Genomic DNA, 27,085 nt, shown 5'->3' on the forward strand with positions numbered 1-27,085 from the left:
ATAAGCATTTACAAACTTTGGTTACTGCAACTTCGACTTACCTTCGTGATACCACAGATTTTTTGAAGAAATTGGATAACTCATTGTTGGACATGAATGAAGAACATTGGCTGTGCAACGTCGATGTCAAGGCGTTGTACACGTCCATTCCACATGATCTTGGAATTGAGGCCATAGAAGCTGCTATTTTGAATTCAAACATCAAATCTGAATTACAACCTTTCCTCATGGAACTTCTTGGATTTACCTTGTATCAAAGTTATTTTAAGTGGCAGGACACGTGCTATCTTCAACTCAGCGGAACTTCAATGGGCAATTGTGCTGCCCCAGTGTATGCCAATCTTTTTATGCATCACTTTGAACAACATAACATTCTTAATCAACCCCAGTGGATTCAATACGGAAAAAATTTCCTACGATACATTTACGACATTTTCATTTTGTGGTCTGGACCCCGAATTAAACTCCTTGAATTCTTGCAATTGTTGAACACTATAAATGACCGCATCCAGTTCACATGGACATATGACCAAAAATCCATCAAGTTCTTGGATGTCCAAGTCCAACTGACGGATAACAAATTCAAAACTACCCTTTATCGGAAAGACACCGATCGTAACAGCACCCTTCACTATTCTAGTTTTCACCGACCCAGTTTGAAAAATAATCTACTGCTGTCTCAACTCATGAGAGTTAAAAGGATCATATCCTATCCCACAGACTGTACAACTCACATTGAAACCATGTGTCAAAGATTTCAAGATCGAGGTTTTTCCAGATGAAGTCCTGACGATTGGCAAAACCAAATGCGACAGTTTGAAGAGAGAAGAGCTGCTCTCATCTAAAATCAAACATGACAGTAAACGTATGATCGTGGTTTCCAAATATTCCACACTCAGTACCAAATACCGCAGAAATTTCATGAAGCATCTGCAACTACTAAGTAGAGAATCAGAATTCAAAGGTCTCTTTGAACAACCACCCATCTTCTCCCATACCCGTGGACCTAACCTCAAAGAACTACTGACTCATCCAAAAGGTTCTAAATTTTCAGACACATACAAAGGATTACAACCGTGTTACAACTGCAGCAATTGCAACAACACTATGAAAGGAAATATTTTGCACCATCCCATGAAGGGCAACCCAATTAAATTGAAGGTTAATGCTACCTGTAACACCAACAATGTTATCTATTTGCTCAAGTGTCCATGTGGCCTCTGTTATGTTGGCCACACAGAGTGCAAAATCAGGACAAGAATTCTTGTACACAAGAGCAACATCAGGACCAGCAACATGAAATCCACAATTGCAGCACAATTTGCAGAAAACAGACACAACATTGCACAGTTGAAATTCACTGTGCTTGAAAACGTACGACCCACAGAAACCATGAACATGAAAGATAAACTGCTCCAAAGAGGGAATTTTTGGATCAGATACTTATGCACGATGCAACTCACAGGCTTAAATGACAGAAGGGAATTTCTTTGCTATCTTTGATCATTATCACTCTTCATATTATCCTTACTCATGTATTGCTCATGTTATTATCATGCACTTGTCAATTTTATTTCACTTCATGATCACGATTTTCACGCTACCATTGTTTACCATTATATCCACTTTTTAACTTTTACTCTTCATACTTTTACTCTTTCAGCATAGTCGCACTGTGTTTTATACATGTGTCTCACTTATTTACCGTGGATGCCACTCTACTCTGCTATTCTGTTTATTTTCACCACTATAAAATGGCCACCACTCTTTTGCACTTTCAGTCCTCTTTCTATCTCTGCCACCTGGCAAAGCAATGCGTTTTTTTCATAACTTTACTTGAATCTACCACTTGCATGTTCACCTATACGCGAACAACAGCTTGTCACTGCCTCTTGAAATGCTTTCAGTAAGTACTAATTTTGCTAACCCGCCCGTATTACCCGAAATCACACTACGCCATGTGGTACAGTTGTTCGGCACTTTGGCGCTTTCACAGATAAATTATATTTGTTGCACTATTCACTCCATTCAGTTTTGTACGCCACACGTTGTAATCCTTCACTCCTGGTATACAAGTCACGCATATCTTTTTTCAGCACCGGTCAAGAATGCACGTTGTGATCATGTTTTTATTTTCTCAACCAATTGCCCGCATGCTGTTCAGGTTTTGTACAAAATGAGACTCATTTTTTAACACACATTAACGGTCACCATCACTCTTGATTGCTTCCCATGATGTGTACTTCTTTTCTAGAGACGTTCTATAATTCACTTATTTTGTTCTGTACACCGCAAACTAATGAGCACTTTTGATGTCATGTAGTCGTTGGAGAAATGCTCCCCATTATCAGCTCGTATTCTTGTTTTTCTTATAGAGATTTCCCTTGAAGAAGGGCTTATGGAAGGCCCGAAATGCATAGGGATACATAACAAAGCATTTTTGCATCAAATTTGGAATGCATACATTCCTGACCACTGAAAACCATTTATGAAATAAAATTAATGATGGACGAAACTCATTGCTTAGATTAACTTTATTATATCCTACTGGCATTAGGGCATCATTTATACATGCACTGTCTATAGGACTTCATTGATAAACAAGGAAAAGGGCAAGGGCACCATTGAAGAATCCTGGTGGAAACCTTTATTTACACATGCAGGCTCCATGGCTTCCCCATCCATTCCACAACAAACCATGACAAACTTTCCTTTGTGAATCCCTACCATAATATTGAAAAGATCATATGAAGTACCCAGAGCATGCAATTAGTAACCCCGGGCGGAGACCTCCGCTTCACCCACGGAGTGTGCGGAGATTTGAATGAATGAATGAATGATTACACATTTCTATAGCGCAAGGTTACCCTAAGGCATCCCAGCGCTTATGTGGTCAAGTCATCTCCATTAACTTTAGCAGAATAGGAAGGTTTTCAGCATTTTTCTAAACCTGAGATGGTTCTCCTCCAAGCGGATAGCATCTGGAAGATTGTTCCAGAGCTTTGCAACCTGTAGAGCGAAACGTCTGCCCCCAGTGCGCGATCTCCTGATCCTGGGGATTGCCAGTAGATTCTTATTGCTGGATCTCAGGGTTCTGCATGTTTGATAAGGCGTAAACAAGGGTGCAAGAATGTCTGGTCCCGAGTTATGCAGGGCTTTGTGAGCAATAGTCATTGCTTTAAATTGAATTCGTTGTTGCACAGGCAACCAATGCAATTGCCTCAATGCTGGTTTGACAGAGGTTCTGCGTGGGATGTTTAGTAGCAATCGGGCAGCACAGTTTTGGATGGTCTGAAGAATCTTGATTGTCCCTTTAGGGGCCCCTAGATAGACTGCGTTGGCATAGTCTAATCGTGATAGTATAAGGGATTGGACTAGGATCCTTCTAGCCTCAAAGGGAAGTAGTCCTAAAAATTTTCTGAGTGCTCTCATGAGGGCGTAACCAGTCCCCGCTACCTTCCGGGCTTGGACCTGAAAATTAAGGGCTGGGTCGAGCCATACTCCCAAGCTCTTAATTTGCTCCTTAGGGGTTGGAGGCTGCCCCAAAGAGTCCGGCCACCACATATCCACAGAGGTAGGTGGTTTATGTCCTAACATCATGACCTCTGTTTTAGCTCCATTAAGCTTCAAAAAAGAGTCATTCATCCAATCCTGAACTTTACTAAGACAGGAGGATAGGTTGTTATATGTCGTCTCCTGCCCAGACAAGGAGATGATAAGCTGAGTATCATCAGCATATGTTACCAACTGTACTCCCCAGGGTTGCACCACCTCAGCCAAAGGTCTCATGTAAATATTAAATAGAGTAGGGCTGAGGGATGACCCCTGGGGAACACCACATTGGAGCTGTATTGGGGCTGAAACTATGTCATCCTCAAACACTGAAAAGGTCCGATTGGACAAGAAGGAGCTAAGCCAGTTCAGTGCGGTCCCAGTGACACCTATATCACTCAATCTCTGAATGAGAATCGCGTGATTAACGGTATCAAAGGCCGCACTGAGGTCTAATAATAGTATGGCCGCACATTTCCCTTCGTCCAGAATCCTCCTGATTTCCTCAATTACAGCCACCAGGGACGTTTCAGTACCCTGTTTACATCTAAACCCAGTCTGGGTGTAATGTAGCAGATTATTAGCCTCAATGAAGGTGGATAGAAGAGAGTTAACATGTTTTTCCGCAATCTTGCTAACAGTGGGCAACAGGGAAATAGGACGGTAGTTGGAACAATCGTCAGGATTGAGGTTGGGCTTTTTTAATAACGCTCTTACTCTTGCCTCCTCAGCAAACTCGCAACAGAGCTGAGTAGGCCAGCCCCCACCTCCACCCCTCCAATATTAACAATTAATTCTATATGACTTAAAATTAAATTAAACCCACATACCAGGCACGCGGCGTCACCAGCCTGCCCTCCTCCTCTTCCTCGCTGTCTGGGTAATTCTTTGAGAAAACTGTGCATGCACCTTTAAACTGGCATGCGTGGGCACGTGTTCATGAACAGTTTTCTCAAAGAATTACCCAGACGGCGAGGAAGAGGAGGACGGCAGCCCAGGGAATATGGGAGGGGGGGTGGAGGCGGATGGCGTAGCATAGCGGAGTTCCAGGGAGTTTTTTCGCAACTCTGTGGGCCTCCGCATAGCCCCACTATGCCCAGGGTTAGTAATTAACTCAAAATCAATTGGTTGAGGTCCACAACCACTACATAAAAAAGGCACTTTCCTAAGAATGTTATCAAGTAGACTTACCTGGAGTAAATTTCATGGATCATTTCTAGACCCCTTCTAGTGTGAGGGCACAAGCTGAGCTCACAGTGAAGGTGTTGTTAAAGGGGCTCCATTTAAAATTGCATTACTCCCAAGCAGAATGTATTTGCCTCACATGATAAGTTCAAATTTATGCAGGTCACCTGCTATCTTTTGATGTGCGGGGCCAAGCTCTCTTTTTATACTTTAATCAGTTGTAGAATCTTATTTAAGGTAAATGGCTATAGTTGTGGAGGTTCAAATAATAGCAATTTAAGAAAAGGAGCCGTCCCTAAGTGGAGGGGCGTTGTAAGGCATAGGAAAAGTGGGAAATTGCTCAAGGCGTCCACCTTCCAAGGACCCCCTGGGAAAGTTAACTTTTTCTCTAGCTCACTTCTGTGAATTTTGTATATTTACCTTTAAATGTACTTCACAACTGTTAGGCAACATAGAGCTTGACTGAGCAGAAAATGAGTAATACAATTCAAGTTGTTCCAAACAGGGGCCCCCAAACTATTTATTACAGACAGCCCCATAGACCCTAATGTGACACTGCCTGCTGTCCAACAGCAAAGGGCAAGGATGAAAAGGGTACAAACCAGTCCATCTTCAGCTCTATACATCTCCAACGTTAGAATATACTTTTTACTGCCATTGTCTATGATATACCAGAAGGTTCAGGAATGTCTGGCTCCAACGGCTCCAAGTCAGTCTTCCCTCTGTAATGATCCTATTCAGCCTGCTTCTTGCTCAGGAGAGTCTTATTGTACTTGCCATAGTATGTGTCCTCGACTATTACTTTTTAAAGTCACCAGGAGAGATACCTTGCTTAGCTCTAATAGAGCAAGGGATAAGCATCTATTCAGGTGGCCTGCTAGAGGCGGCGGCTTTGGTAAGATGCCGAACAATGCTCTTGCATACTGCCATATGGAATTTGTGCTTTGATGTGGGTCTAATGCAGGTATGTCTGCGGGTCCATGGCCATAGTAATATTTATTTAATTAATTATTTTGTAGGTTTTATATAGCACTAGCTAGACCCGAGGGCATTAGAGCGCTTTACATGAATGAGAGAAGAACACAATATAATCACGATGCTCTCCATGTGATGCGAGACATATATGATTTTAGTACACATATATAAAAATATACAAAGAAAATCAAGCAATAAGCATGAGTTACTGAATGTGGGCAATAAGAACAATGTGTGTTAAGGGAGAAAATGACCTAATCGACAACAGACATAAACATACAACCGTCTTTCATAAAATACACCATTAAGGGTAGTATGGCTCCTGACTCTATATGGTCCCACTTCAATCTTCTCCAGTTATCAGACACACACGCATAGTGACAATCATAAGTACAGGTTAGTGGGATATGAAGGTGCATCGATCATGCGGCTCGTCTCCTGATGAGTATCCCTAGGCATAAGTCAGTAAGGTTGGCACTTAGACAATTGCATTGGCTCCCTGTCGCCGATAGGGTTAGGTTTAAGGCAATGTGCATTGTCCATAAGTGCATTGTGGGGAAAGGCCCAGCCTTGCTGCAGCCCCTGGTGCATCTATATGACACCAAGAGGACTTTGAGATCTAGCAATAAACATCTGCTACTAGTCCCGAAGGTTAAACGTTCCCGGACTGGAGGACGGCTGCTCTCCTATAACGCAGCCAGGCTTTGGAACCAGCTTCCTGAATCCATTTGCTTTGAAGTTGACCATCTTAGGTTCAGGAAACAATTGAAGACTCTTCTTTTTGCTTGATCACTGCTGAATGTTTGGGGGTTACCTTATGCGCTGGGATGCCCTATGGGTAGCCATGCGCTATATAAGTGCGTATTCATTCATTCATCTTTGTCTATGAAGACGGATAGAGAAAGAATTAAGGGACCTGGATCACTTCTGGGGCCCTTCTCATTGCTCATATTAAACATAATCTCTGGCTAGAGAGGTCCAGCTTTATATAATCAATTGTAGTTGTGTAAATGTCGTTGTTAAAGGTGTGAGGGAAGATAAGGTCTGATTTAGACCTTCTGTTGCAGGCCTGTAGACCATGCGTTAAAGTTAACAAAGCTAGTTACTGTCCTGTTAGACAACAATTTTTTATAAGCCGGCTGACTATCAAAGAGACATCCTATGCCTGGTCATATTCCTTGGACGTAGCAAGATTGTCACTGGTTGGCTCAGATGTGGTGTTGATATCACTGCAACCACAACAACTGGCCTGTTTTTTCCTAATGTTTTGGACAATATGTAGCCTGATGTTGAGAATGTTCAGTGTAGGTGATTCCAAATATATTAAAAATAATTAACAGCTGAGCTTAATAAATTGCTGAAAGGTAACTGCTGAATATCTACCATCGCTTTGTCTACCTTGTTTCCTCCTTTCATATCGATAATTGAAGGGTGAATGTTCAAATAGATTTTACTGGGAGAAGGCCAACATTCTTTGGTTTGTTGTTGGAATCAGGGGAGACCCCAGTAGTCATGTAATAGATCTCGCTGAGGGTTTTACTAGGAACAGTGCATTTTTGCACCATAAGGATTGTACTAAGGACTCTCATTCCATATATTTGGCTGTGTATTTTGTCTCTAATCTATTTTTGTTCTACAAGGCATATTTTACTTTCATGCTTAGCTCGTCAACCAAAACACTGGTATTGGGCCCATCTATTAACTAAACACCTGCGTACCAGTTGTCTGTGAGTGGTTACTGCGCTGGGGGCAGTTCCTGTTTTGGCGGTCCTCAACAAGAAGACATACCGTTCTCGACTTCTGATGGTGGGTGTACATGATCTTACAGCTGCCTGTGACCTCCCAGTAGATTGTTTTTGTCTTTTTTTTAACTAATCCTGTGCATGTTAGGAATTCTACTAAGTAAATGTTACTTGGGGTGACTTTATTCATCCTCTCACATATTTCCAGAAATGAAATAAACTGACTCTATTGAGAATGGGTACTCCAAAACATAGGTGGATGTCAAGTCTACATTCAATTGATTGAAAGTCACCATGGCCTTTTGGTCCTGTGGAGTAAATTGCTCCTCTGAGTGGTGCAGGAGGAAAGATTTGTGCATGCACGTAAAAGAAAAGTTACTCTCACAGTATCTGCAAGATGACAACCTGGTCTGTCCTACTCTCAACAATCTTAAGGTGCCTTTGAGATGCCTTCCTTGATGTATCAATAAGATTCATTGTTACTGTTTCCAGTTTGTGAAAACTTTCCGCTTCTGGATCTGTTTGTGTACTAAGCGGGTCCTTTGTTCATATCCCTAGGTATGCAGTGGGGGTCTGATCTGAATCTACAGGTTGCCAATCAAATGTTGGCCAGATGAAAGAGTTCTGTCTTTTTGGTTACCCACACTGCTTTGAGTTGGATGGAAAGAAAAAAGGAAAGACTTGTTTGTTCATTTGGAAAATGCTTGCTTGTGTTGTAGTGCTTTATTTCTGCTTATGCCATGCCTGGCCTTGTTCTTCTCATTAGTTTGCACTGCATCCTCATCTAAGGCAAGAATCACGACAAATCACATGACAAGATATATCAAATGTTAATTAAATTCTCTTAGTTCTTTTGAGTTCTATAGATCAATTCAAATTCAGCTCTGGTCTACATAGTTTGGTTACACAGATGGATCCACTCACTCAACTCTCAGTCTAACAAGCCCATAACTCCCTTGTAGATGGTAGTGGGGTGTGGGAACTGTAGACACCTAGCAGCCTTCCCCCTCATCTGATAGCCAATCGAAGGGGCAAAACTGCATGTTCCAGAGTTGAAGACAGGGGATACAAGCTGCAGCAGGCACTACCTTCCTTCCTCCACATCACTGTGGGTCATCTGATCATCTTTAAGATGACCATGCTGGGGCAGCCAGCTGCAAACATCCACACTGCCTGCTGTGTAATCCCCAGCTTTCTGACTGGGGGAGAATGTTTGAATCATTCAGCATTCCGTACTTCATTTCTTGCAGTTACACTATTTGCCCTAAGTGGGACGGGTATGCCCAGACATTGATCCCTTGCTCACTGTTCCACCGGATTCAAGCTAGCCTGGCTGATGAAGGGTGACCTAAACCGAAACGGTTCCAGGATACTTTTTTCCAATCCAGGGAGGACCTGACTTGGCATTTTGGCCTGGACTGTTCCCATGAGGCACAGGGTCAAGAATGATTTGCATATGGTTGGGTCAAAACTGGGGTGGCGTAGTGGGCAAAAGAACGATGCATTTAACCCTGATCTCTTAACTGGGGGAGAATGTTTGGATCATTCAGCATTTCGTCCATCCTTTGTTGCAGTTACACTTTTTGAACCCCAGCTTTTTGACAGCTACCAAGCAGTACAGGAATGACACTTCAGTTTTTGTTGCAAGTCAGAACCTGGAGCAGAGATGTTACTGCAGTATCAGGAGGGTAGTGGAACGATCATACTCAACTACTCACAATTATGCCAAGGTGTGCACTGATGGTGGAAGTTCAAGATGGGGTTTCTTATCGCTACTCTGCAAGAGGGAGAGATTCTCTGACAGATCTGTCAGATTCTAGACACCACTTTTCTAGTGTAAGTTCAACTCAGACTGTACTATAAGTACAACTTTGATGACCAATTAAAGTTTGCGGCCCAGGTAAACAGTCTCACCTCCTCCTGCGTTTTTCTGCTAAAAACCTTGAGAACATTTTTTCCATTCATCTCACAAGTGTTACAAAAGACGGTCATGGTTGCACTCTTCCTGTCTACGTTAGACTACTGCAATGCCCTATTTTTGGGAATCAACAAGGTCCAAATCAGAAAATTGCAATCCTTACAAAACGCAGCAGCAAGGCTACTTCTGGGTATACCCAGAGGACAGCCAACTTCATCAGGAATTAAATCACTACACTGGCTTCCTGATAAACAGCGTGTGGATTTGAAGTCCCTATGCCTTGTGCATAAAGCAATATACGGTGGCGGTGCCAAGGAAATTCGAAGACTGTTCCCACCTTATATTCCTCCACGCCCTCTTAAATCTTCTAGTCTAGGTCTTATTAGGATCATAAAGACCAAACGGGTAAGATGGGGTGGAAGGGCGATATCACAATGTGCGGCAAAGCTTTGGAATAAAGTGCCTCTGGCCATGAAGCTTCAACACAATTTGCAGCTTTTCAGGGAGGGTCTGAAAATATGGTTGTTCTTTTCCGCATAGGTTCCCGGTTAATACAGTGCGTTGTTTCTGCTCACACACCACAGCGCCAAGAAACCACGGCAATCGAGCTCTATATAAACATAAACTGATGAATGGACTAGAAATACCTGGCAATTTTTCGTTTTCTCCCTAAAACATAAAAAAGTTGAATGTGGGGCAATGGCAATCTATGGGATGTGGTCCTCTTAAAATGTGATGCTCATACATGATTACTAGACCCCCATACTGAACGAATATCTGGCATTTCTCTACATCCCTTCAAGTCAAGTCAAGTCAAGTCAAGAAATTTATATAGCGCGCTACATACCCATAGGGTCTCAAGGCGCTAGAGGGAGGGTGGGGAATTATTTGTCGAATATCCAAGTTTTAAGTTGCTTTCTGAATGCCAGGTGGTTCTGAGTAAGGCGAAGGTGAGTGGGAAGTGAGTTCCAGGTTTTAGCTGCCAGGTAGGAGAAGGATCTACCTCCCATAGTGGTTTTGTTGATGCGAGGTACCGTGGCAAGGGCTTGGTTGGAGGATCGCAGATGACGGGAGGGGGTGTAGAAGGACAATCGTGTGTTGAGGCATTCGGGCCCAAGTTCGTAAAGTGCTTTGTGTGCGTGGGTTAGGAGGCGGAAAGTAATCCTCTTATTTACTGGGAGCCAGTGGAGGTTTTTCAGGTGACCAGAGATGTGTTCTTTACGCGGGATGTCTAGTATGAGCCTGGCTGAAGCGTTCTGGATGCGTTGGAGTTTATTCTGGAGTTTTGCGGTGGTACCGGCGTATAGTGTGTTTCCGTAGTCCAGGCGGCTCGTGACCAGTGCGTGGGTGACCGTTCTTCTAGTTTCGGTGGGGATCCAGCGAAATGTTTTTTCGAGCATGCGAAGAATGTTGAAGCAAGATGATGAAACGGCGTTGACTTGTCTGGTCATCGAGAGTGAGGAGTCCAGGATGACGCACAGGTTCCGTGCGTGGTCCGTCGGGATGGGGGCTTTTCCAAGGGCTTCTGGCCACCAAGAGTCATCCCAGGCGGAGGGGGAGGTGCCTAAGATGAGGACTTCTGTTTTGTCTGAGTTCAGTTTCAGACGGCTGTGCTTCATCCACTTGGCTACTTCTTTCATTCCTTCGTGTAAGTTGGTTTTGGCGGTGTTAGGGTCTTTGGTGAGTGATAGGATCAGTTGAGTGTCATCCGCGTAGGAGATGATGTTGAGATTGTGTTGGCGAGCGATGGCCGCAAGGGGGCTCGTGTATACGTTTAAGAGGGTGGGGCTGAGTGACGATCCTTGTGGCACGCCGCAGATGACTTCAGAGGCCTTTGACTTGAATGGTGGGAGGCGGACTCTCTGTGTTCTTCCGGTGAGGAACGAGGTGATCCATTCCAGTGCTTTTCCTTGGATTCCTACGTCTCTGAGGCGCTGTAGAAGGGTGCTGTGACAGACTGTGTCGAAGGCAGCTGAGAGGTCGAGGAGGATGAGGCCGACCGTGTCTCCATTGTCCAGTAGAGTTCGAATGTCGTCTGTTGCTGCGATGAGGGCGGTCTCAGTGCTGTGTTTGGCTCGGAAGCCGGACTGTGAGGAGTCAAGGGATTTGTTGGTTTCGAGGAAGGCGGCGAGCTGGTTGTTGACAGCTTTCTCAATGACTTTGGCCAGGAACGGAAGAAGCGAGATGGGGCGGTAGTTTTTGAGTTCGGTGGGGTCAGCTGTGGGTTTTTTCAGAAGGGCGCTGAGTTCTGCGTGTTTCCAGCTTTCCGGGAAGGTGGCGGAGTTGAGGGAGCAGTTGATGACATCTCGGAGGTGTGGTGCTATGATGGAGTCTGCTTTGTTGAAGATGTGGTGAGGGCATGGGTCAGTTGGGGATCCTGAGTGGATGGAGTTCATCAGGCGGATGGTGTCCTCAGTGGAGATTGGGTTCCAGTCATTAAGGATGTTCAGGGGGGGTGAGGGTCTTGCAGAAGATTGGGTGGGTTGGTCTTCGGGTCGGTTGTCGAAGCTGTTGTGGATGTCTGCGATTTTGTTGTGGAAGAAGGAAGCTAGGGAGTCGCAGAGGGCTTGGGAGGGGGTGATGTCGTTGGAGTTGGCTGATGGGTTGGTAAATTCTTTGACGATGCTGAATAATTCCTTGCTGTTGTGGGTGTTGTTATCTAGACGGTCTTTGAATGCGGCTTTCTTGGCAGACCGGATTAGTTGGTGGTGTATGCGGGTGGCGTTTTTGAAGGCGTCCCTGGTGCTGGTGTTAGGATCTTTTTTCCAGGCCTTTTCGAGGGAGCGACAGTGTTTCTTCGATTTCTTAAGATCATCGTTGAACCAGGATGCGTTTTTGCTGCCTAGCTTGATTAGGCGTTTTTTCAACGGTGCTAGGATGTCGGCGCTGTTGGATAGCCATTGGGTGAGGTTGATGGCGGCTTGGTCGGGGTTTGAGGTGTGGGTGGGGGGGTTTAGTAGAAGCGATGAGGAGATCTGGTCGCTGGTGATTTTGTTCCAGTTTCTTCACAGGGTGGGTTGAGGATGATTGAGGATTGTGGTCTTATTGTAGGTAAAGTGAACGCAACTGTGGTCCGTCCAGTGAAGAGCTGAGGTGTGACTGAATGAGACATGTTTGCTGGAGGTGAAGATAGGGTCGAGAGTGTGGCCTGCAATGTGGGTGGGGGTAGTGACGAGTTGTTTGAGTCCGAGGTTGGCGAGATTGTCCAGAAGGGTGGTGGCGTTGCTGTTGTTGCTCTTTTCCAGGTGAAAGTTGAGGTCTCCCAATAGAATGTATTCCTTGGAGGGGAGGGCGTGTGGGGTGATAAAGTCAGTGATGTCGTCACTGAATTGTGTACGGGGACCTGGAGGCCGGTAGAGGAGGGTGCCTCTAAGTGTGGTCTTGGGGTCGGTGTGGATCTGGAAGTGAAGGTGTTCGGCGCTAGCGAGGTTGACGTCTGAGCTGGTTGAGATGCGGATGGAGTTCTTATGGACGATAGCGATGCCTCCTCCTGTATGCTTGATGCGGTCCTTTCGGATGATCTTGTATCCTTCCGGGATGGCTATGGTGATGTCTGGAGCTGATGAGGCGTTCATCCATGTTTCTGTTAGGAAGGCGACGTCCGGTGAGAAGGTGTCTAGTAGATTCCAGAGGTCGATGGCGTGCCTGTGGACCGAGCGGGTGTTGAGCAGGATGCATTTAAGGTGGTTGGTGTCAGATATCTGGTTGGTGTTGGTGGAGGAGGAGTTGGGTTCGGTGCCGTCGAATTTGCAGGAGTTGCAAGAGAAGGGTCCATGGGTGTGTCAAGGAGCGGCTAGGACGCAGTTGGGGGAGCGGCCTGGGTTAAGGGCTAGGAGGGTGGTGGCATCGTAAGTGATGCGAGAGGGCTGGGCATTACGGTGACCAGGGGGTCTGGCGCTGGGCGCGGTCCAGGCGCGGATGGGCGTAGACAGGCTTACCTTTGGCGCACCTTCGGCACGACTGGGGCGCGGTCGCTGCGCGTGAACGCTGCGCGCGGGGGCATTGGTCATAAATGGATGGTGGAGGGGGCGGAGCGTGGGAGGGGCAGCAGCTGGGAGGCGGTAGCGGGGAGGAGGGGCGGCCCAGGGATCACCAACACAGACAAGATGGAGGGTCAAAGTGAAACTGAGGCAGGGGCAGCAAATGGAATCAAGCGCCTACAGCAATGCGGAGCGGAGCGAGCGAGCAGCGCCAAATGCCAATACAGGTCAGTTACAGTCTCTTCAAAAAGAGCCACGATGTGATGCAAAACACTGCGCCACCACAGACAACACACAGCGCTACACAGAGCGAGTTAGGATGAAAAGCCCACACAGCGCTATCACACTGATACACAGCGCTATACAGAGCGAGCTAGGCTGTAATGCACACACAGCGCTAACACAGTAATCCACAGCGCTAGCAACGATACCCAAATGCGGTCAGTAGCAGTCTCAAAGCGTGGGACCAGGGAGTGGGAGAGGGAGCGACCGTTCTGGAGCAAGTCCGGGCGGTCTTCCCCCCTCTCCCTACACTTCCGGTGTCTCCTACCACCCCTCACATCTGCCTACGTACAAAGACCAACCTTTATGCTCAGTGGGCACACATCCCAGATTATAGTTGGATCTGAAGTACTGGCTCTTATGTGGGGGGGTGTGACATGTCTTGTTACCTGTTCAAAAGTCTGATTCCTCTTTTCAGGGGTCTCCAAGAGGTTGCCATCCATGGATGTAGCTGTGATCTTTAAACCCAGCCTCTGATCTGCAAAGAGAAGGATGCTTGTATTAACATTTAAAAGCAAGGGGCAAACAATGATGAATGATATGAAAATGTTAAAACAGAGAGTAAATTATGATCATAATAAGGCAACCTTTTACTTTAATACATAAATATATAATTAAATTTAAGGTAGGGTAAGAGTTAATGTTAATGAAAACAATGTAATTAAATACAAAATTATGATGAAATAATATAGCAAAGCTGGCAATAGAGGAGGAAGTAAAGGTCAGCTGAAGAAAAAAACAGATGAATAAAGATCATTTTAGTGTTATGGATCTGTGGGCGAAATGAAGGCAGGACAAAGTAAAGGTAAGGAAGTAAAGTGTATAAAACTAAAATCATGCCCAGGCTACCTGCTGCTGATTCATTAGGGGTGATAGACTCTGTCTGCTACTTTCCTCCTCCAAGTAACTACCCTTCCCATGCCACTCACAGGTACTCCGCCACCTACCACTCATAGATACCCTTTCACCTTCCTCCCGCCTCCAAGAAACGACCCTTCCTTTGCCACTCGCAGGTACTCCACCCCCTACAACTCATAGATACCCTTTCATTTTCCTCCTGCCTCCAAGAAACAACCCTTCCTATGCTACTTGTAGGTACTCTGCCACCTTCCACTCATACATGCCCTTTCACCTTCCTCCTGCCTTCAAGAAATGACCCTTCCCATGCCACTTGCAGGCATTCCGCCACCTGCACCTGAAACTCACCATCTGGCGGTAGAGCGAAGACTTGCACCTCACCCAGCATCAGATACTCCCAGCGTCCAGGAATGTTGACTGTCACATAGCGCCCAGACATGCCACCGCAGTTGAAAGATTGTGTTACTCCTGCACCAAGCGTGACAATAGTGGTGCATCTATGAAAAGAAGTGCAACATGTTGAGTATGGTGAATGCCTCTCTAGTGCACAAGAGAATTGGCCCTGAGAGTTCTATCTTCTCGGAGCACAGCAAATCCCGAGACTGTGACCCTTAAAATGCGATCTGTCCCTAAGAGAGCAAACCTGTGGAGATAGCACAACCAACTCTGAAAAAGGGCACTAGACTCCCATAGGTCTGCAACATGGAGATGGGAAAGCCGATCATGAGGCCGGAGACCTTAGGAATGCACAGATATGCAGAAAGCATAACGAATTTTGAGACTGGGGCAGACTCTTGGAGTCAAAGGTATGGACATAACTCTTCCAATCATGAGACTGTGTCCTAGACCCTGAGAGTACAGAGGTGTGGAGTTATCTCTTCCAACCATGAGATTGAGGGCAAGACCCTAAGAGTTCAAAGGGACTAGACTCTCGTAGGTCGGCAACATAGAGATGGGAAAGCAGGTCATGAGACCGGAGACCTTAAGAATGCACAGATATGCAGAAAGCATAACGGATTCTGAGACTGGGGCAGCCTCTTGGAAGTCAAAGGTATGGACATAACTCTTCCCATCCTGAGACTGTGGGTTTGACCCTGAGAGTTCAGATTATTGGACATAAATCCTCTAATCATGAAATTGTGGGCTAGAGCCTGAGAGTTCAAAGGTGTGGACATGACTCTTCCAATTATGAGACTGTGGCCTAGACCCTGAGAGTACACAGGTGTGGACATAACTCTTCCAACCATGAGATTGTTAGCAAGAGCTTGAGAGTTCAAAGGTGTGGACATAACTCTTCCAATCATGAGACTGTGGCCTAGAACCTGAGAGTACAAAGGTGTAGACATAACTCTTCCAACCATGAGATTGTTGGCAAGAGCTTGAGAGTTCAAAGGTGTGGACATAACTCTTCCAATCATGAGACTGTGACCTAGACCCTGAGAGTATAAAGGTGTGAACATAACTCTTCAAATCATGAGACTGTGGGCTAGACCCTGAGAGTATAAAAGTGTGAACATAACTCTTCCAATCATGAGACTGTGGCCTAGACCCTGGGAGTACAAAGGTGTGGACATAACTCTTCAAATCATGAGACTGTGGCCTAGACCCTGGGAGTACAAAGGTGTGGACATAACTCTTCAAATCATGAGACTGTGGGCTAGACCCTGAGAGTATAAAAGTGTGAACATAACTCTTCCAATCATGAGACTGTGGCCTAGACCCTGGGAGTACAAAGGTGTGGACATAACTCTTCCAATCATGAGACTGTGGCCTAGACCCTGGGAGTACAAAGGTGTGGACATAACTCTTCAAATCATGAGACTGTGGTCTAGACCCTGGGAGTACAAAGGTGTGGACATAACTCTTCAAATCATGAGACTGTGGGCTAGATCCTGAGAGTACGAAGGTGTGGACATAACTCTTCCAACCATGAGATTGTTGGCAAGAGCTTGAAAGTTCAAAGTTGTGGACATAACTCTTCTAATCATGTGACTGTGACCTAGACCCTGGGAGTACAACGGTGTGGACATAACTCTTTCATTCATGAGACTGTGGTATAGACCCCAAGAGGTCAAAGGTGTGGACATAACTTTTCCAATCATGAGACTTTGGGCACGTTCCTGACAGTGCAGAGGTATGATATAACTCTGACAATCATAAGACTGTGGGCTCGACCCTGAGAGTTTAAAGGTATGGACATAAATCTTCTACTCATGAGACTGTGGGCTACACCCTTAGAGCTCAATGGTCTGGACAGAACTCTTCCAATCATGAGACTGTGGTCTAGACATTGAGGGGAAGATTTACAAGGAACTGATGCATCTGCATAGATGTGTTAGTTTCCTTGCACTATCGGCAAATGTCCTTGCACCACCATGGATGAGCTGTATATACAATACAGTGCTCCATGGCACAAAGATTAACTGATGCGTCAAATACAGACGCATTATGTGGCCCAAAAGTGACCCATTGGTGTAGTTGCTCATGAAAGTGACACAACTTCAGCAATGCACCACAACAGACCGGTGAGTCCCATTTAAAAAGCCCTGTGTGATTCCTTACACCTGTTCTGAGCAGTCATAGGGATTTTGATGCAGTGAAGACGTAGAGTGACGCAGTTAAATGTTGTAAATTTCACTGCGTCAGTTCTGCGTGGGAGCGCCCACCCTGCATACATTATACTGTATGCAGGTATAATGTGACGGTGGGCTTTACAACGTGAGCCATCTCCTTAGATGCGTCGTGTTGTAAATTGGCCTTATTGTTCGAACTGCCGTGGCATCAAAAAAAGTGACGCAACGGCGGCACAAGGAGGAATAAGGGGCTTGTAAATCTGCCAAAGAGTTTAAAGGTGTGGACATAACTCTCCCAATCATGAGACTGTGGGCTAGACCCTGACCGTTCAGATTATTGGACATAACCCTCCCAATCATGAGACTGTGGGCTAGACCATGACATTTCAAAGATGTGGACATAACCCTCCCAATCATGAGACTGTGGGCTAGACCATGAAATTTCGAAGATGTGGACATATCGTTTCAAATCATGAGACCGTGGCCTAGATCCAGACAGTTCAAAGGTATGGACATACCTCTTCCAATCATGGGGCTGTGGGCAAGTTCCAGACAGTTCAAAGGTATGAACATAACTCTGACAATCAGGAAACTGTGGCCTAGACCCCCCTGACAGATTTACAGTAGAGACATAACTCTTCCAATCATGAGACTGTGGGATAGACCCTGATATTTCAAAGGAATGGACATAACTCTTCTGATCATGAGACCATGGCCTAGATTCTGACAGCTCAAAGGTAGGGACATAACTCTTCAAATCATGAGACTGAGGGGTAGATGATGAGAGTTCAAAGATGTGAACACAACTCTTCTGATCATGAGACTATGGCCTAGACTCTGGGAGTACAACAATGTGGATATACCTCTTCAAATCATGAGACCGTGGCCTAGACCCTGATATTTCAAAGGTGTGGACATAACTCTTTCAAACATGAGCCTGTGGCCTAGTCCCTGGGAGTACAATGGTGTGGACATAACTCTTCCAATCATGAGACTGTGGGTGGACCCTAAGAGTTCAAAGATGTGGACATCAATCTTCAATTCATGACACTGTGACCTGGACAATGAGAGTTCAAAGGGGTGGACATACCTCTTCAAACCATGAGACTGTGACCTAGACCCTGAGAGTTCAAAGATGAGGACATAGCTCTTCTAATCACGAGACTGTGGGCTAAATGATGAGAGTTCAAATGTGTGGACATAACTCTTCAAATCATGAGACCTGGACCCTGAGAGTTAAAAGATATAGATATAGTAAAGCAGAGCATGAGGTTGGGACCTTGAGAGTGCAAAGACATGGAGATAGCAGGGAAACCCCCAGGACTGTGTCTGGACCCTGAGAGTGAGGGGGAATAGGAATAGCACAGATCTGAACTGACTTTCAGTGCTGGGAGCAAGACCTTGAAAGTCCACATGTGTGAAGCTACAAAAGCACAGCCTGTGGCTAATAGGGGTCTGTCTTAGGAGAGTGTAATTCTGAGGAACAGCATGCCAGGTCCTGAGTTCATTGTATTACTGGCCTGGATTGGGATTACTGTCGTTGCAGACACCTAGAAGAGGGCCACTGTGTTGGTGGCATATGGACAGCTACCTGGGGTTCACGATGCCGTTGTTCTCCAACGAGTTCCCGATGCGGATTTCGGCACCATTGATTCTCTGAGGCATTGCTTCCCCCCTGTTGGTCACGGCCACAGATGCAATGCGATACGTGGCCTTCAGGTCCACCCTCCACCAGGCTGGGAAGTCGAAGTTTGTGCAGGTTGATTGATGAAGCTGGTAGCTACTGGCCAGTTTTCCATCGTTGGCGATGCTTGCCAGTGATAATAGCGATTCATTGCTGGACTGCACGGCCACACCCTTCAGAGCCACATTGGTCACTGCAAGAGAGGTCACAGAGAGGTAATTGTTCAAAAGGATCTTCCTGGTGCCCTCTCCCTCCCCTTGCTTCTGGTGTGTCCTGAATGCTCCGTAGGGATTATAGAGTAAGAGGAATTTTACATCTTAAATCCTTAATATTCTACTATTTGCAACTTGTGGAATACTGTAGTGCCCTATATGCCGGAATGCTTGTCAATAGGGGACCCTGGCTTACCCTTGGAATTGTTCTTCGACACCTGAGGTCATAAGCGCAGAGGCAGAAACCAAAAGTAAGCAGGGTTCTAACTGGCATGCTTCTTTTCCAGTATTAGATGTTCCACTGTGCTCAGCCTCAGCGGGCGGAGGATAAGGGGTTGTGGCTGGGGTTAGGGATCAATCCTGACATCTTATTGGGTGCATTAGGCGTATTTGATTTTACATTTGCTTCCCACAAAATGCTTATGAAGTGACGTTCATGTTAGTGGGCATTTGTGAGTCTGGATTAGTGGTGTTCAGATAGGATCTAGAGGGCCAGAAGCGAGGCAGATTTTCGTGATCACATACAACAGATAATGTAAATGTATGAAGCTTATATAGCGCTTGACTTACCCTGGGGCATCTCCGCGCTTGCTTAGGGAACCCGTCCTGGTATTCCCCTGTGAGATAACCCTGGCAGGGTATCCACAAGGTGATAGCCAGGCATCCCACCGCGAGGGGCCGATGTGGAGATTAAGCAAGCTATTGCCCAGAGTCGCAGAGTGTGAACCCGTGAGTCGAGAAGGCACCGGAGCGAGAATTAACGAGTCCGTGGAATTATTGAGCCCAAGACCCGCCGAGGCGGGGAATTGAACTCTGGTCCAGGGCCGAACTCAAGCTCCAGGTCTGCCGCCTCTAACCCCTGAGCCACACTTCTCCACTATCTCCATAATCTTAAAGCTAAATATTTTAAATAGACCTCTTTTACATAGTGTTATGAATATTTGGGGTGGGTCTGCTTCCCAAAGACTTATTTTGGTTTCAAGAGAATTAGAGCAATAGGGATAAATGTTAAGAATAAAATATGCACATAACTGTTGCAATGCTTTCAAAGGTCTCAGTCACAGTTCATATGCAAATCAGTCTTGGCCGTGCTCCAATGGGAACAGTCCAGCCGCACCTCTATAGGAGAACACGAGCCCTTGGGCGGAGTTCCGCACACCTAGGCCTTGTCAGGGAGGTGCCGCGCGCCCCTTGCAGCACAGTGAGGGCTTGCACGAGGTGCGGGCTTCCCTGTCACACATCAGGCATCTCATTAACGGAAAGGAGAATATATTGAACATAACATCACAATTCCACAATTCCACTCTACGTTCTATGCACACACGGTCAGTTCATGTTGGGTGCGGAAAGATGTCCAAAATAGGGGAATTTGTTAAATTCTGAACATTCAAGGAACACGAACATTTCCAGAATATTTAGTGGAATATTTTTGTGCCAATATCGGCATCACTCCCCATCCCCCCACAGCAATATCCTGGAAAAATAAACAGACAAGACACTTTTTTTGTTGAGAAAAATGCAGCAGGTTTATTTGCATAACAAATATTCCAACATGGTGGGTTATCTTATGGGCGATCCCAGGGCAGGCAGCCCCTCGCTGCCTGCCCACCCGATAAGCCAAATTACACTGTGGCCATAGCCAATCGTTGTTTGCCAGATTTGGGGGAGAGGATTACCCCTCCCACCAGTGGACAGCCAGTCCACCACATTACTCACACCCCCAGAAGGGGGCTGAGCATTCAAGGCCACCCTGGTTGCTCAGGTCCATAACCGCCCGCAGGACTAACGGTGCGCCGTCGCTCCTCCAGGTTCCACCGCGAGGACCTCCCTGGTGATATTTGGCCTTTGCACTCTTGTTGTGCTTGTGCAGAGGGACCCTGCTGTACCTTACAGCCTCTGGATCGCCCTGTAACTCTGCCACAGCCCTGGGTGTGGCCACCATCACCCCAGGGCACCCCACCAAGGGGGGCAAGGGAGGCATCGTTACCTCCATCCTGCTGATTCCAGGGCCTCTCTCAGGTCCAGCACAACAAGTCCATGCCCCTCAAAAATCCCAGTGGACTTAGCATGCAGCAGGCCATGCCTGATAAACCAAACCCTCATTTCTGGCAGCCATGCCCTCCCACTCAGAAAAGTCATGTCATTGCCTCCCAGGTGTATGGCCAAAATTGTTGGGAGGGGAGACACTCCCCCAGTCTGTGTCACAGCCTCTACAACAAGCTGTTTCAGCGCATGCCTGGGACCCCCACTCACAGGATGCCTGGAAGGCCTTCCCCCCAGATCGTTGTTTCTGGTAACTTGAAGAAATGCTAGGTTGTAAAAACCCCTTTGTTGAGCACTGCACACCATTCTATAACATAATCCAGCTTGCACATATTTGCCTAATAACACTGCACCCCACTAAACCTCAGGTGCCTCACAGGGGTGCCTATGGTATATTCACCATTCGCCTGTACATAAAACACTTAACCTGTCATCCGGCCACTCCCCTGGGTGGCTGTTGACGGATGTACCTTTTAACACATTGACATTCACCATGTCCACCCTGCATGGTGCCCTTCACTGACAAGCCCGCCTAGAACGCTGGGCTTGCTGCCCCCTTCAAAAGAGTGCTTGCAAAGTTGCCTGCCAGGACCCGCAAGCCTGACATTTAATCATGCCTTCCATACCCATTCAACCCCAAAAAGGTAAGGGGCGTGCTGTCAGCATGAACCAGAGTACCCCTCTCCCAAAGGGCCAGGTAAGGGTCGACCAGGCCCACTGGACCATACATCTATCTCCCAGCCGGATGTAACAGAATACCCTTCATCCAACCCTGGTCGGAATATGCCCTTCTCCCTACCCCTTGTAAGGGAGCTCCTCACCCGCCCATCTTCCTAGGCCAAATTGGGACAATAGTCCCCTTGTTTGCTGACCACTCCCAATGATATTTTGCTTAGCTGAAGCAACCTGTATCATGCCGCTGTGGATCAGGGGACATACGTAAACCTATGGTCAGTGTACCTCTACCCTCTTAACTATAAAATCAAAATGTGCTCTGATCGTAGTCAGTCTTTGTGATCCTAACCCTCTATTCCAACAATATTAGGGTACCAGCACCCTATTGGGAATGGCAAACTCACACCCCAGCTGACAGGATAGAGCCTATTCATCTTCGATCTAACAGACCCAACCAACACCTCAAACTCTGACAAGAGGAGGCCTGCTAACCCGCCCCCATTCGCCAACTTAAGGAACTCTGTTATTCCACACCTCTCTGCTAATGCTCAAGTTAGTATACAGAGTGCGTACGTGTCTCTCGAAAACCAAAAGACCCATATATATTGGTGACAGTCCCCGTTGGATCAGCGCAGGTAGCCAACTGTAATGGATGTCTATGGTCATGAAAACATAATAAGTCACGCAATGAACCATAGCCCTACATAAATGTCTCCAGGTGAAGCCATTGGATGACCCCAGAGAGGCAAAAAGCCAGAGACATCGGATACCACAAGCAGCCCTCGCGTTTAAAAGGTCCATCAGCTCTGAAAACTGCACCTTAGAGGAAAACCAAGCTGACCCCAAAATCTGCTTCCACCTGGTCCTGAACTGAAATGCATCCCCTTCAGGATTACGATATATGTGCTTCATCTTTGCTGCATTACTGCTAAGTGTGCACAGTTCATACACTGCTATTTCTTTACATTTTCTTTTCTTTCTCTGACTGCAAAATGTCCAGAGATTGGAAGCACCAATCCAATGTTAAAACTAAAGTGCAAGCAGACCTTATCCGGGGACATAGCCTCACATTAAACCCCCTGTCTGGAAGCACAGCAAGTCAAATACAGAGTTAAAAGACCCTTTATTTAACTTGAGCTTAGATGCGCCGGTACTAACTGTTCCTATTACCTGGAAATGTGTGGTGCCTCCCATAGCTGGAAAACTTATGGGTGCACACAGACACAATGCCTAGAAACATGTAAAGCCAAAGCTGTTTTAGCAGTTCCTCCTGCATATAACCCAGACAAGATAGTCCTGCCAGACTCTATATGTGCCCCTTTACAATGGTTCTGAATAGCCCTGCCACTTTCTGATAATCAGTGGCCATCTCTGTCTCTGAACCTAACCCATGTTGCACTGGCTTGGTTGCGGACCCTCAAGATCACTTCCATGGCCCTAAACCACTTCTCACTCGCAGGGCAAACCCTGGCGGCCAATACAAAGCACTGGTGGGTGCTGCCTACCCAGTCTAAAAATCGGAAACCCCCCAAGCCGCACACCGCACTCTCCGTCAGCGCTGTCCCATGCTCCACAATGCACATCTGCCCGTGGTTAAAAGCTGCTGCATCACAGGAATACTGTGGCTTATTGTTGATTGATGCTCCATTATCATTAAAGAAAATGCTGCCCTAAGCACATATAGAACATTTCTGCTTGTCTCTTAGATGTATAGCCTGTACTCTGAAGCATCTATGTAAAGTAACTGGTTCAATTGAAATGCGCTCTGACATCTTCGAGTAAAGTTTGTTCTATATTTTACTTCACATTCAAAAAATCCATCACCCCCGGACAAACTGTACAGGGGGGTCCTGGACTCACCGGAAACTCAATAACCAATAAGACGTGACCTGGTCCCTCCTAAACCACAAACCCTTACAGGGGCATACCCCAGGCCTACAGTATGCGGCTGCCCGCGGCCCCCGCGGGGGGGCCACCTCGGAGGGCGGCCACCCTTAGTGCAATTTAGGCACCTCCCCACCCTTTTCTCTGGACTCCAGGAGGAGCCCCCTTAAAGGGCGCGCTGGACACGTCATGTCCGGCGCGCCAGGGGTTGGGGCGGGGTATTTAGGCCTCGCCCACCATGGTTGGGCCTCTTTGTGCCCGACACACCATCTCTGCCCATCGTCCGTTGTCGCTGCGCCTCTGGACTGTTGGTGCCGTCTACGCTCGTAGCGTCATCCGTTCCCTGATGGTTCCTCCCTGCTGCCCGACTTGCTGTCTTTGCTCGTAGCGTCCCAACGGGGAGTGTGCTCTGCTAAAGCCCCCCAGCCCCGCCCCTGGGTAGTACCAGGTTGCACAGGGGCCATGGCACGTCGGCCATGGGGGTGGGGACGCAAGCCCATGGACGGCACTTTTGCCCCATTTGGTCTGTTTGGATTTGGGGCTTGTGCGGGATAGTGCGGGATAGTGCAGATTGTAGGCCACCCGGTGGCTGGTAAACTGATAGCTGCGGGTAGGTAATTCCCCCCCCCCCCCCCCCCCCTCAAGTGGTGTAATACTGCCTGCCGTTCGGATACGGGCAGGCATAGGAGGGGGGCAGTGCCGTGTGGGGGTCGCCCCTCCAGGTGCAGCGGAGCAATTGGGGCGAACGGGGGCAGCGTAGCTCTGGGGGGCGCGCCTTAGAAAAGTGTTTTAGTGCACCCCACTGAGCAAGGTTGTTCACGGTGGCAAGGTTCGAGTCCCGTAACTCCTCTCGCTTGGGGCTCTCTAGCTCTTTGCTTCAAGGGCAAAGGGGTCCCAGCTGTGTGGTCATGTGGCACGAGGGGGGGGGAGCTCCAGCTCGGCTCTCGAGTTTAGGGTGTAAAGTGCAGTGGGAGTCGTGTCCCTCACCCCTCACCCCCCAAAAAACAGCGGGCCTTTCAAATATACACAATCCCGGGATTGAAGGCCTGTCTTATCGCCCTTGCTGATAGGGGGGGGCAGCTGCTCGGAGAGAGGGCCCCCCCATGATGTGCAAATGCGCTACTAGGGTGGGGTGGAGAGGGTTGGGGTGCTGTGGTCGCGGCTTATACCTCCCCCTTTCCCCATTGACAATGTGGTCGTGCAGTCTGCATCAGGAGCTGCCGAGGGTCGCCGGAGGCTTCATTGGACCCGGCTGCATTCACCCATAAGTTTATAAACTTACGCTAGCTAAATGTAGTGTTAGATTACTTTCATATACCCAGCAGAATAGTCCAAGTGCAGCTGCTGCTTTCGTTCCCGCATAAGTGAGCTCACCACTCGTATTCAGGAAACCAGGAAGATCAATAGCTCCACCGCGGAGCTTTCCTTGGCTCGCGTCTCAAAGACCGCCCATCAACCCACCACAACCCAATAACATCAGATGTGCGTGGGCAGGACCTCGCCAGTGCCCGCCTATTCGACCGCCCACCCCTAGGAAGCATAGAGCTCCCAGGGTGGACCTTTGGAAGCGCCAAGTGAGCGCGAATTCTGGTACGATTAAAATGCTCATCTCGCTCGCACAGGCCCCTCGAGTGGTCAGGCCCCCCCCCCCCGGGCAGGCCGCTGCGGTGTTGGTCGCTCACGTGGCGGGTGAGGGGTTACCAGTGGATTTGCAACATACCTTCACAGGAGCGGAGCTGAGATCGTAGAGCGCTCGCTTACCATGCGAGAAGTCGCGGGATCGGTGCCCGCATTTCTCCATAAACGCATGAGCACTCCTCAGCTATTTCCACAAGCTGATGCATTCTGGGAATCGTAGTTTTATTTAAATCGACTTGAATAATTTATAGTATTTGCTCTTTGGGGTGAAGGATAAGCCCATACTTGTATTTTAAAGAGTAATGTGGAACCCTTATGAATTCTAAACTGTCAATCCCAAGTGAGTGCAGACCTACCGGAGCACGCCTACGGGCAAACTCTACCCAAGTAAAACCAATAAAACGGTGCATTTATGAACAGATACGCTTAATAGGTATGATTTGGGGATCCCAGGCCTTTAGTTTGGAGCCGCATCACAAGGTTGGGCCTGCGTTTGCCTGGCTGGGTGGCACTGGCTTTGCCTTTTCTCTGCATACAGGGTGCAGTCCTTTTGCAGGGCAACACTTTTATGGCCTCCTTAGCGTAGGCAGTAATAGGAGCACAGACGCATGGTCTCCAACTTTTGGCGTGACATAGCCAGGTGTCCAAATCCCAGTTGAGGCGCAAATAACTTTTCTGCTGGCGCCCAGGGGATTTAAATTGCCGACGTGGCACAGGAGAACACAGTGCGAGCCTCGAGGTCACGCCCACATCTGGATTGCGTCGCGCTATATAAATTAAATTCTGCCTGTAAGCAGAATGGACTGCGCGCTGCCACTAGGTTATACGGCTACACAGCAGTGCGAATTTCATTGAGGATGAGTCTATAGCACTTGGTAATGGAAAAGGCATATTCCATAATTAAACTCTGTTAGGAAGCTCTAATCTTAAAAAAATTGCTGTACTCATTAAAACCTCATTGTAAAAAATGGGTTTCAGGCCTTACGGCGGTGTAGAGACAGTCTCAGTTAGAGGTATGCCCAGGGGAAATTATGAACTGCTTATGGTTCTAATGAACAGTCCGGTTTGTGGTATTTTTTCGAGGGGAAAAGATATGTTGGGCACTTCAAGCAGGTGTTGTTTTGTTGCAAGCTTCAACAGGAGTTCCCTTATTACGCCAGCAGCTGCACATGTGGCAAGCAGTACGCAGCCCGGGAGCCTCGGGGAGAATAACTCAGATTAAAATATAAAGGAAAAATTACTGTACAACAGGAGGAATAATGGCAAGTACACGAAGACTCACTTGCTTAGTCCCATATTCCATGGCGGGATAGTCACCAATTAACGCTAGGAACCTTAGTGTCTATCAGTTTGTTGGTAATATACACACGACTCCGGTTTCGGGCGGGGTATGTAGTCCCACTTGGAAATGTAGAAGGCATAAGAACTGCACATTGCACTAGTTTGAGTGTGACAGGTGCAACATTTTGATCCCTGCCTAAGCAAACAGAAAATTACTAGGGTCTGATGCACAACATACAATCGTTTCACTCCAGCCTCACAGAAGGAAGTCTGTTAGCAGAGGTGTAGAACGGGTCATCTTGCGCCAAGATGTGGTCATTGCACTGGCGACACAGCAGAAAGTCGGCTGTCAGATGAGGGTACCTGCTGGCTAGGAGGCAAAGCAATTTAGCAGAACTAATGCTAAGGCCCCCCCCCCACTGGACAGCCTGAGAATGTGAAGGCAGTGGGATTTGCAATGTCACAGGTTTTTCCCGCCCTTACAGAGGCAGAAGGGTGCATAGCAGGAATCTGTATTGAATGGGGGGCAAGAGCTATAGTGCATCAAGGGTCGCCGCTGGGTAGCAGGCGTGGGTTTCTGTGATCGAGCTTTGTTAAGCAAGC

The 27,085-nt window shown here is 47.2% G+C and overlaps 1 protein-coding gene across 1 annotated transcript in view; it reads right to left on the reverse strand.

Moving 5' to 3' along the window:
* Window positions 1-837: 837 nt before the first annotated feature.
* LOC147717868 (uncharacterized) overlaps window positions 838-27,085 on the reverse strand; it is a 198,729-nt gene continuing 172,481 nt past the window's right edge. Inside the window, exons 6-9 of the mRNA XM_086919889.1 lie at window positions 18,657-18,942; window positions 14,841-14,989; window positions 14,024-14,112; window positions 838-936 (exon numbers count right to left, since the gene is read on the reverse strand). Of these exons, the coding sequence (XP_086776015.1) occupies window positions 838-936; window positions 14,024-14,112; window positions 14,841-14,989; window positions 18,657-18,942 (623 nt within the window). The remainder of the gene's footprint in view (window positions 937-14,023; window positions 14,113-14,840; window positions 14,990-18,656; window positions 18,943-27,085) is intronic.

The sequence above is a fragment of the Lissotriton vulgaris genome, chromosome 5 (assembly GCF_964263255.1).
Source record: "Lissotriton vulgaris chromosome 5, aLisVul1.2, whole genome shotgun sequence".
NCBI classification, from domain to species: Eukaryota; Metazoa; Chordata; class Amphibia; order Caudata; family Salamandridae; genus Lissotriton; species Lissotriton vulgaris.